Here is a 12,059-nt window from a genome sequence, read left to right as displayed (position 1 = left end):
TGAAACAGAATTCTTAAATCAATCAATACAAATATTTGGTAAAATTTGTTCCCAAGTCCTTAAAAGGAATTATAAAAAATAAATAGGAAAATATGTGAAAATTCGATAATTGCAGTGGCAGCAATGTAAAAAGGGGTAATACATTCAAAATATTTAAAAGGTTGTCGATAAGGAACTTCCCAAAATGAATATTTTTTAAACAGAAAGACAACAAAGGTATTCTCCAATAAATTCCATTAAAATTGAAAATTTTAAGATTAGTGCTAAAAAATTTGCTTGTGATGAAAGAAAACACACCATACAGTATTTTAGGAAATATTCACTTATTTGTTTGTGATTTCATTAAGTCATTGTAATGAGTATATGTGAGATAATAAATGCATTCGGAAGCGAAATTTAGCAAACATTTCAATATCTGGCAATGAATCACACTTCATTAGAAATGAAATTGTCTGAAAATGACCCAAGAGTAGAAAACATATACCTATAATAGAATACCTTGTTTGTGATTTCTCAATGTGTTTGTTTCAGATGGAAATGGTTAAAAGCTCTTAAATTAGTAATAAAGCAATGAATTTTGTCAGTTTTCGTTGAAAACGTGAAAATTCTAGTAACTCAGTTTTTACCGGAAATGGTAAAAACACGACAGGGAATATACGACTTATTCCGCGGTGTCCTTAATAGCAAGCTTTTCATGCTTCATTGCTTACAGAAAAAAAATAATAATATTAAGCAACCATGCTTCTCCTTTGCCTGTCTGAGGCCCCCACCGTGCGGTTAAGTCGCTGAATATTGATGGTTTGGTTCTGGGCTCAAATAGGGGCGAACGGGCTGGCTGCAAGGGCATTTTCGTGGCTTCCCCCCTGCCAAACGATATATGAGCCAGTGCCCTTTAGAAAGTCCTCCACGAAGGCATCCCTCCCCTTAGGTAGATAGCTCTCGATTGCTTTGCCATAATCAAAATAAACCAAGCCTTTGCCTTTCAAGTCATGAAAAATATTTTCTCTTGTTACATATAGTTTCGCATAAACTCGCAGAATATTTTTGTACTCAGATTTATTCTATTTATTAATCACAATTTTATCACAGATGAAAGAAAGAGTCTGTTCTTAAAATCCATACCGTATTAAATTGAAACAAACGCTGAAAAGTAGCCCGATTCCTCATACACGCGGTTTTTAAATTGTAAATTCCGTTTTATTTTATTCGATTCAAAGTGTGTTGATTCTTTGGAATGTTACAACCGTATATGCATTTATTTTCAATACTGTAACAAATAATAGAGAAAGAGTTTTATTCTAGAGAAAAAATAAAGAATGAGTCTACCTTATGTTTAATGCGTTAATGCATTGCAACAAAATAATTATGCAAAGGTAATTTTATTACTTTTTTTATATCTTATTTAATTGAAAACTGATGTCTAGCTCTCTCTGAAAAGTCACTAAGGTATAAAGACAAATACTGAATTGAAGAAACCACCTTCAGTTTAATTATATAATTATTAAAAATTTTAAATACGTGTTAAATACAAATACATTTTTTAAATAAGCAGAAGAGAACCAGCATATGATTGAAATTTTAACTGTAATTATAGCACATTTTAAGTTGAAGAAAGAAATCCTAATAAACATAAGGATATGTTATAAATGGCTTAAGAATATCCCTAGGTTCAAATAATAATGAACAAACATATTTTGCTTCATGCAAAACATTGTATCAGTTTAATAAAGTTATTCTCCGGGTTAATTTATATACCCTACTACAGCATAATTTTTTTTAATTCTGGAAGAAGGAGCTAGAAAAAGAAAGAGAATTTTATTTTGAATTTAGTAGTTTGGAAAAATGCTTGGACAAACAAAGCTCCAGAATATGCATTGCCTACTTAGATCATTAGAAAGTTGCCTTATTATTGGTATCTGGTCTAAAACGTTTTTCAGTCTACAAAGTTAAACTTCACAAGCACTTTTTGAGTACTGACAAACATAGTTCATGACAGAATGTTTCTAGTTCAGTATGATCAGCATGATTTGGATAGTATAAAGAAATGCATTTCAAAACTTATTACAGAATCTGTTGCTGAATCGTTACAACAAAGATTGATTAAATATTATTAAACAAGTTAGAGAATGTTGGATATAAAGATAAAATCTGTTGTTGCCTTTTTATTCTTTGGTTGATACTGACTTACATTCTCAACCAAGTTAACAGAATGTACTAATAATAGAAAACCAGGTAACACATATGGAAAATGCATCACTCTATTGCAATAGTTTCTGCATAAATGAATACGTGATACGCCCAAAGACAAAAAAAATGAATAAAAGAGGTGGGTTAAAAAAAGTTTGTTTCCATCTATTTCTCAGTTAATTCACTTAATTTCTGATTATCAGCTATAGTTGAACTGAGTGATTAGGCTTTTTTTGAAGCAGCAGGAAACTAAAGAAATCCACAATGCCCTCGCCGAGATTCGAACAACGGACCTCTCTATGATAGCCGGGCGTGCTACCCAATTACACCACGAAGACACACGGTAAGCAGGGTGAGCATACCTTATATACTCTCCCTTTTAAGCCAGTCGCCAAATCCTGGGTGGTGAGGAATTATTGTTCACGACCTTTTAGTTCGGGCGGGAGTCATTTTTTCAATAATTTTTCTAACCCAGGAAAACGAAGAGATTCGCTGTGTTCTAACCGGGTTTCGAACACCGGACATCCCGATGCTAGCCGAACTTGCCATCCAATTACACCACGAAGAAACTTGGTAAGAAGAGAGAAAGTACCTTATAAAAGGTATTTACCAAAGTTTTTAAGAATACTCTTAAAACTACGTTATGCGAATGAACTGAAATTTCGAAACATTAGGCCCAGTTTTACTTTAAATTTCTAGCTTTTTTTTTTTTTTTTTTCTGACACAGAAATGCTTGCAGTAGAAGACTTGCGTAATATTTACCCAATCTAAAAAATTCTGCTTTATTGTGGGTTTAATACATACGGATCTGGTGCATAGCCGTTTGATCATGGGCATATTCTATGATCGGAAGACTGTGGTTCACTTGTAGGAAACGAATTCTCTGATTTATTGTTACTATTATTATTTAAAACCACAGAAGAGACATTGAATGTTTTGGAGCACTCTTTCTTGAAAAATTCTTTGTACTTGTTCTGAATGCCGGATTAATATGCTGACCATTTTACCACATAAACGAACGAAAAAAATCAATTTGCTTCCGTATATACCTAAAAGACAATTGGGGTAAGAGGAGCCCAGTCGATCAGTCCTTGTTGTTGATTAGTTGTTGTCCACAACTTTTAGTTCGAGCACCAGATGCAGAGAACCAGGGAAAACTAAACAAACAAGGAATAAAAAATGAGCCGTGTCTTTCCCGGAGTCATTGATATGCGAGACCAATCTGCAGCCTTTGCACTTACACGGTGTCTGCGTGATACAAACCCAATCAACCGATCCATGTTGGTGACGAATCGTCCATTTTTTTAATACGGGCACCACTTCAAAAAGAATAAGAGTCTGAATCTCTTAATAAGTTCACTGAGCTTCATCATGAATAACCCGGGCCATCGAATTACGGAACTGATATCTTAATCACTACATCATATGAATACACGCAAAGAATATTTTTAACTCCTAACAACGGTACATTTTATTATGTATGTAGGGTTTTATCCTTTCTTTTGTATTAAGCCATACTTACGTGATAATGTGAGCAGGTACTGTGGATTTGTTGCATATGACTCAAGGTTGTTTCGAGAGCCTCCACAGCTTTTGCCTTCTTCCCAACGGCCGTAAATTGATTTCATTACAGTTGCCAGCTGAGAGGAATCCTGTTCATTTAAGAAAGAAAAAATACTTTCATTATTCACTCTTAAGGTGAGCTGTAGAACTCACAGAAAATAAAATATTGATCGTTTTCTGGTTAACAGTATTAACCCTTTGTACTTCTTTCCCACCGATAATATTTGTTATACAGACTGCGTAAGTTCTGCTCTGTATGTTATTGGTAAGAAAATATTGCATAGAAAACCCTTAATAATAGCTAGTTATAAGATTTTTAGACGCAAAACATATTTGGAATTAAATCCTTAATGCTAATAAATCCTATACTATAATATTCTACTCAAGAAAAACTATCATAACACTGTTTAATAGCAATAATCCTCAATATAGAACTAATGTACATTGTCTTCGATTCAGACTTCCTTTAAACGGAATTTGCCCTTAAAAACACTGCATCATTACTATTTTTTAGAAATAAACTAGGTTTTACAGCATATTGGCATTTTAATCAGATAAAGCACTATTACTGATTAAAAATTTTTGTCGTAGGCCAAATACAAATCTAGTATTAAAATTAATTGCATTAGATACAGTACTTATAGCAAGTCAAAGAATAAAGGTTTAGTAACTGTGAATAAAACATTATTGGGTAATTACGTATTTTCCCGTTCGACCGTAAAAGTTGGCTCTTTGGTTCTCATCGAACTATGGAATTTGGGGAAGATCCCGCCGAAGCTTCGCTAATCCTTCCTACGGACCTCTGAGTTGCACTTTTATCTGCCTCTAACAATAAAGCATTCGTCAGTGTCTCTGCATAATTCACCAAATAGCTACTACTGAAGAAGTTTTTGACTATTGTACGACGATTTGTACTGTTTCGTTAGGCCTTCCTATTTCATTGAAGCTCTTTTTCAAAAACCGTGACTAAACTTCCAGCAGGTAATTGTTTCAATCTACTTACTGTTTTGTCGGCCATATCCAGCTGTTCTTTCCCTATTCAACAGATGTTAAATATCTCGATCATCTGTAAATGAGCCGGAATGCACTCACAAATGGGATTTTACAGACCTCGAATTCATCATTTTAAAAAATACGAGAAAAAAATAAAGTAATAAAAGTTAATATCCTTGCTCATAAAAACAAAAGAAGCTTACCGAGAATTAATTGGGTCAACGAAAGTATAATTGTCACAAGTATGTTGTGACATCACGCTTAGTCATTACTGACGTTAAATCGCGCTAGTTAGCTACAGTTTCACGGTCAACAGGATAGTACATATGTACCCATGATTGACTGGATGGTCAGACATTGTAGACAGACCTTTAGTTCTCGGATACCTTCGAAAACTGGAAATTTGTTTTATATACTCATCTAGAGAATTGTATTGTACAATGTGAATGCATTTTCTTCTACTTTTGCAGCTTACACTGAAAACATGAAAGCGGCTTATGACAAATTCGAGTATTTCTTCAAAATACGTGACATGAAGACCATCAATGGAAACTCATGCTAATCTGGCATAACTGATAGGTCTGCAAGTGAGTTTCACAAGGACCATTTTGATGGAAATGGAATAGACAAACGAAGACTACAAGAAGAACTACATCATAGAATAAGGTCTCTACAAAGAGATTTTGTAGCTGATGAAAAACATGTGGCGTTAGTGAACAACTGAAGGAGATATTTTATTTTGATTTCGCACTCGTTCAATTTATTACTCTCATCAAACCGTTTGTGAAATTTTTGAATAAAAAAAGAAAATGGAATATTTTATTTGAAAAAGAAGTTTACAGACGCAAGTGAGTTTAAAATAAAGATAACGAATTTTTATCGAACTGCAAACTGGATAGCTTTCTGGAACTATTTCAGAGATGGATTATGCGAATAAAAGAGTTTCAGCAGGGTATTAAAAAAATATCGTAGAATCAATAGGTTATTTTACGCTGCAGACGTGCAAAATGTGCAATGCCCTCGTCGGGATTCGAACGCCGGACTTCCCGAATCACGCCGAGTGTGCTTCCAGCTAGACCACGAAAGCATGTGGTAAGGGAAGGAGGAAATACCTTATAGTATTTTCATATTTTTGCAGTACTGAGAGGAAGAATGTTATAGTTCATTCACAGAACGATCCACTAGTTCTCAATATTACAGCTTTTTTCAAAAACTGCATTTCGTAATTATGCATTTTGTGGTATGTTTCAGAAAAGCAAATATAATTTTAGTTATCATTTATTAAAATTTTATTGCTACGATTCCAACACCCGTTCTTCATGAAATTTAGATAGTTATTGACCATAAACTTACCTTAATTTTTGATTTCTTAAGCGAATTATAATAAGTTAAATCCGGTGTTAAGCTGCAAATTGTAACTTCTTCAAACTCTCTGCAAAAGTCTTGATAACTCATCCAGAATTCCCCATCTCCACGTTTACTGTAATCCATCTTTTCTTTGACATTAGAGTCCACTTTATGCCAGTTCTTGTCACTGAAATTTTAGAGATATATTAGTAAATTAAGGGGTATCTTACAAAAGAGTAAATAAAATAGGAAACAATTTAAGAATACGGAAGAGTTACAGAGGACTAAAAAGAATAAAAGTCACCTGTCATTCCACTGGCCGTTCCATTCCGTATCATTTCCCCAAGGATTTCGAATCCGGACTAAATATGCTTCAGATCCCGTACTTAATTTAACCTGCAGTAGAAAGAAAGAATTCAAAAGGAGAAACTTCACAGAATTTGAACAACATATGAAAATAATGTGATCAACTGAGTGACATCAGTAACAGAAGATGAGACGTAAGTGAAATAAGCAGCATAAATTAGATAAATAAAAAGTTAAAATATATTAAACTAAGACTGATTGTACAGCTTTATGCAAATAATGGAAAATGATCTAGCAAGATAAAACTATATGGCGAAAGTGTTAATGGAGATCTTAGATTCAAGTCCATTATATTCAAAAAAGTGCATTAGGTAGCATTTCATGGCCCACACGTAGTCAAATATCCAATTCCGCAAAACATTGATCGTTTTTCCTCGAGCTCTATTTCTGGCGACCGAATGAAGTGGGTTGCAAAAGTGTTTTTTTTTTTTTTTTCCCTCTAATACGCTTGTTCTCAGTGCGTTTTGTAACTAGATAAAAAAACTAGATAATTCAACTTCAAGAATAACTAATTAGGAAAATTTAGAAAAATATTACATATCAGGGATAGGAGAGAGAAAAAAGCGAATTATCATAAAAGCAATTAGCGTTCCAGAAACGAATTTTCCAACCACTGAATTCATCGGACTCTTAAGGGTAGATAAATAGGACCCACCTTGACCTTTGCTATTTGTAAAATAATTTATTTAAAATTAAACTTATAAGGTATTTCTCCCGCCTTCTTAGCATGCCTTCGTGGTGGAGTGGTCAGTACGCTCGACGCGTATTCGAGAGGTCCGTGGATCGAGTCCCGGATAGGGTAATGCTCATTTTTCACCTCTCCAGCTTTCAACATATCCTCATAGCTCTACAGTGGCGCCCGAACTAAAAAGTGGTGAATGATGATTCTTCACCACCAGGATTTGGCGATTGGGCCCTCTAAAACCCCAGTCGCCTTTTAAAAGGGGGAGTATATAAGGTATTTCTCCCGTTTTCTTGGCATGACTTCATGATGTAGCGGTCAGCACAGTCGACGCGAATTCGAAAGGTCCGTGGTTCGAGTCCCGGTGAGGGCATTGCTCATTTTTCATATCTCCTGCTTTCAAAAATACCTAATGTCTGTACAAACTCATAAAAATACATAACATAAAAAACAAAAGTGCAAAATCATCAAAACGCCCGACATTAACAAAGTATACCTTATTCAACTTCATCAAAATACTACATTTCAGCAGTGAAATAAGTTAAAGAATTAATCTCTTTCAGAACAATATACTTACAATAACACCGTTTGATTTTGAAAGAAACTCCATCTGTTAATTCCATTTTGACATTTCGGAGTAATAAAGAGGAATTTTAGATGTTCTCAACTATGTTAGTACTACCAGCCTCTTTTCTTATTTAGTTTTCTACATTAACATCGTGCTTTCATTTTAAAGAATCAATTGGCATGCTGTGAAAACTTTTCATACCTTATTACAGCCTAAGTCAAGTAAAAATCTGTTCAGAAACGAGATTTTGAAAATTTTTTAACGTATTACGTTTTTTCTTTCCTGTCTTTCTACTACCATATTCTTTTTCCCACTTTAATTTCTTTTTTAAGCAATCTTCTAGGAGTAGCAATATCGATCAAGAGAGCTGCAAATTTTGCCAACCGGTCTACCATTTTATCACTTCGGACGAGTTACCGTGCATCCAGTATAATTTTATATCAGGTTTTTACTTTTCTATAATGATAAAGATTGTAACATTTAATTAATTTTCTTACATATTAGTTCTTAACGAATTGGTTTCTATTATACATCACAGTAATATTTTGCATTTATCTGCCGATATATTACCTAGAATCACTTTTGATGATACCTAATGGTATTAGGCATTCGTACATAATTTATCTTGCAGTTTTGTATTACAGAATTCGCAAACAGCAATTATAGTACGCTACTGGGATCATATTGTTACGAATTTGATATTTAAAAAGCTAATGTTAGTTCAATTATAAATCAAATGGTTTTATTTCTCGCGCAGTGCAGCGCGTGACGAATATTAAAAGAAAGCTAAGCTGGAAAATTGAAAATACAAGAGCGCGTGCATTAAATAAATAAATATCTCTTTTTGATTTCGAGAAAGTACTGGAAAATTCTAGCGCGTGATTTTAAAATCTTATAAAAGGAGGAAAACATCTCAGTTTGTACTAGTTGCTTAGTTTGTTGTTGTTTAGAAAACTGCTCTTGTTGATTGTAGCGAATTCGCGGATTAGCGTTCTGTAGCTGTTTTGAATTACGTTCTATTGGATATTTGAGTAGTTAAAAGATAACTACTGTGAGATATTGTAATACTGCATGATAATTTGAGAAAATTTAAGCATTTTTGTTGTGATAATAATAAATTTTTGTTCATTTTTCATCGGACTTGTGCATTCATTTCATAACGAACCCGTATGCACGCAACAATTTTTGGTGTCAGGAGTGGGATTTTGAATGCCAATTACAAGAGCGATGGAAGAACAATTCAGGCAAATGATGACTGCATTTGCTGCTTTCCAAGAAAAGATGGAAGGGGCCGTCAACTCCGTTAAGGAAGAAATGAAATTGGGCCAGGAATCCGTTAAGGACGAAATGAAAGCCGTTTAAGCTGGTCAAGAAGAAATGAAAAGAGAAATTACCTGCATAATAGAAAATAAATTTGAAGCTATAGAAGGCAGAACTGACACAGTTGAAAATAAAGTTGGACAAATTGAAGAAAAAGTTTCTTCCGTAAAAGATCAAATTGAAGAAAGAGTTTCTTCGGTGAAAGAAGAAATAGAAGAAAATGTTTCTGCTGTAAAAGAACATATAGAAGGGAGAGTTTCTGCTGTGGAGGAACGAATTGAAGGAAGAGTTTGTGCCGACCAACACCAAATCGAACAACAAATTGATGATAGGGTTTCTGCAGTAGCCAAAGAAGTGGATATTTTAAAGAAATTAGTAGCGACGGCAGGGAACAATAGTGATGGTTTTAAATTCTTGCCGATGCTTGCTCGTCCACCTCTGAAGCTATCCACATATGATGGGAAGACCTCCTGGCAGGTGTATAAGACACAATTTTCTATCGTGGCGGATGCGAATGGATGGGATTCCCAAGCTAAGGCCTGTCATCTCGCCGCTTCTTTAAGAGCCGACGCAGCGGATATCCTTCAGACTCTTCCCGGAAACAAAAGTTTAGACTTCGAAGCTCTGTCCGGCGCCTTGGAGCTGCGCTTTGGGGAGAAGTGTTTAAAAGACTACAGCAGGCTCCAATTAAAATCTCGTCAACAGAAGCCTATCGAAACACTTCAGGAGCTCGCCACGGATGGTGAAAGGCTGTCCCATCTCGCCTTTTCAGAATGCCCGACAGAAACAAGGGAAATCCTGTCCTTGCAATACTTTATCGACGGCATCCGGGATACTGAAATACAGAAAGCTCTACGAATGGCGGATGTAAAAGATTTAAAAAGCGCTCTAGTGTACGCCATGACATTCGTGGCAGCCCAGCAAGCCACTCGTCGAGACCGCCACCCAGTCAGAGCTGCTCAAGTACAGGAGCCAGGGGATCAAGTCACCGCTCGTCTAGACGATTTAACTAGACAACTGAACGCCTTGAGACGGAATATTGGTGAGAAGAAACCGACCGTTAAATGCTAGAACTGCGGTGCTGAAGGACACATACGACGAAACTGCAGAATACCCCAGGGTACGGATGTTAAGACCGTTCCTAACAAACAGCAGGGAAACTAATTAGTGGCCATCTCGCGGGGCGGAGGTTGCCAGATAATGAAAAGCCCCAGTTTAAAGCGCTTCAGATTTCTGCAGTGAGAGGCGGCAGTAATGGACTTTTCATAATAGGACATATTAATGGAGTTCCCTGCAATATGACTATAGATACAGGAGCCAACGTTACCATCATACGAAAAGATTTGGCTCAGCAACTGGAAAGCAAACTTATCTGGACGCCGCCCTGCGTTACCCTACAGACTGTGTCCGGTGAGAAGATCGACATCGATGGAAAAGTAAACGTTAACATCACGTTTGGAAGTGCCGCTTACCATCACACGGCATATGTAGTAGAGATCACTGATTCTTGCATACTCGGATTGGACTTTCTAAGGAAATACAATTTTTCCTTGGACTTTAAAAATAACGGATTGCATTCTGCATCTGAGGACATAGCGTTGTTTGGAGTTAATGATGAAGAAGTTAAATCTGTCCATAAAATCATAGCACAAGACGATATCACAATACCGGCAAGAACAGAAACTTTACTTCCTGGATCCATAGCCGAAAACAGAAATTTCCGCTACGGCATCATAGAATATCCAAATAACTGTAATAGCCCAAAAGGAGTACTAGTAGCCTCAACACTCGTCGACCTATACAGAACGGTTATCCCGGTGAGAGTCGCCAATGTAACTGAGAAGGTGAGAATTATTAAGAAAGGTGAAGTGGTTGCAGCATGTACTCCAGTAACCACCGTTGAAAGAAAGAGTAACATCCAAGAATCCGTGTCCTCAGAGAGCATTACATCGGAGTTACTTCAGAATGCGCAATTAAACGATGAAGAGAAGAATGGCTGCCGATCGCGTCATTAAAGATCTTCAAGTTGTTTTCTCCCGCTCGTCTTCTGACGTGGGTCGAACCAGTTTGACACAACATAGAACTGATACCGGCGATCATCCTCCGATCAAGCAACATCCAAGACGTCTACCGATTGCTAAACTGGAAGAGGTACGAACACTTTTAAAGGATATGGAAGAAGGCAATGTCATCGAGCCTTCAGCAAGTCCATGGGCATCTCCCATCGTTCTTGTCAGAAAGAAAGACGGCTCAACAAGATTTTGCGTTGACTATCGGCGGTTGAGACAGTTACCCTCTTCCTAGAATTGACAACATTCTAGACACTCTTTCTGGAAGCAAGTGGTTCTCAACACTTGATTTAAAGAGTGATTATTGGCAGGTAGAAATACACCCTGAAGACCGAGAAAAGACGGTATTTACTACGGGTCAAGGGCTTTGGCAATTCAAGGTGATGCCGTTTGGACTCTGTAATGCGCCGGCAACATCCGAACGCCTTATCGAGACTGTTTTGAAAGGTCTTTCCTACGAAGCCTGTCTGATATACCTGGACGATATCCTCATCGTCGTAAAGAGTTTTGAAGAGCATTTAGAAAATCTTAGAAAAGTGCTTCCGAAACTGAAAGAGGCCAATCTGAAGCTGAGTTCCGCTAAATGCAAATTGTTCCGAAAGAAAGTGACTTACCTGGGACATGTCATCTCTGCAGAAGGTGTGTGCACGGATCCTGAAAAGGTGTCAGCCGTTAAATCCTGGAAACGTCCCGAAAATGTCCATCAGTTGAGAAGCTTCCTAGGGCTTTGCACCTACTATAGGAGATTCGTGAAGGACTTTTCTTCCATCGCAAGACCCCTTCACAAGCTGACAGCAAAGATTCTTGTGGACTGTCCATAAGCAAAGATTCTTGTGGACAAAGGAATGCGAGGATGCATTTAACAACTTAAAGGAAGCTTTAACATCTGCTCCAATCCTGACGTATCCTCAGCTCGACAGACCATTTATTCTCGACACGGACGCGAGTAATGAAAGTGTCGGTG

General features: G+C 36.6%; 1 protein-coding gene across 6 annotated transcripts in view; it reads right to left on the bottom strand.

Moving 5' to 3' along the window:
• The window catches only part of LOC118193727 (calpain-A-like), a 133,451-nt gene that overhangs the window by 47,173 nt on the left and 74,219 nt on the right, over positions 1 to 12,059 (bottom strand). For all 6 annotated transcript variants that reach the window (XM_085807248.1, XM_085807247.1, XM_085807249.1 and 3 more), the window contains 3 exons: positions 6,395 to 6,486; positions 6,097 to 6,277; positions 3,710 to 3,839 (listed from right to left, as the gene is read on the bottom strand). In XM_085807248.1, coding sequence (XP_085663374.1) covers positions 3,710 to 3,839; positions 6,097 to 6,277; positions 6,395 to 6,486 — 403 coding nt within the window. The remainder of the gene's footprint in view (positions 1 to 3,709; positions 3,840 to 6,096; positions 6,278 to 6,394; positions 6,487 to 12,059) is intronic.

This window comes from Stegodyphus dumicola, chromosome X1, assembly GCF_044657685.1.
Source record: "Stegodyphus dumicola isolate Sdum_Otavi_A_Nest chromosome X1, ASM4465768v1".
NCBI lineage: Eukaryota > Metazoa > Arthropoda > Arachnida > Araneae > Eresidae > Stegodyphus > Stegodyphus dumicola.
This window is presented reverse-complemented; position numbering and strand designations above follow the sequence as displayed.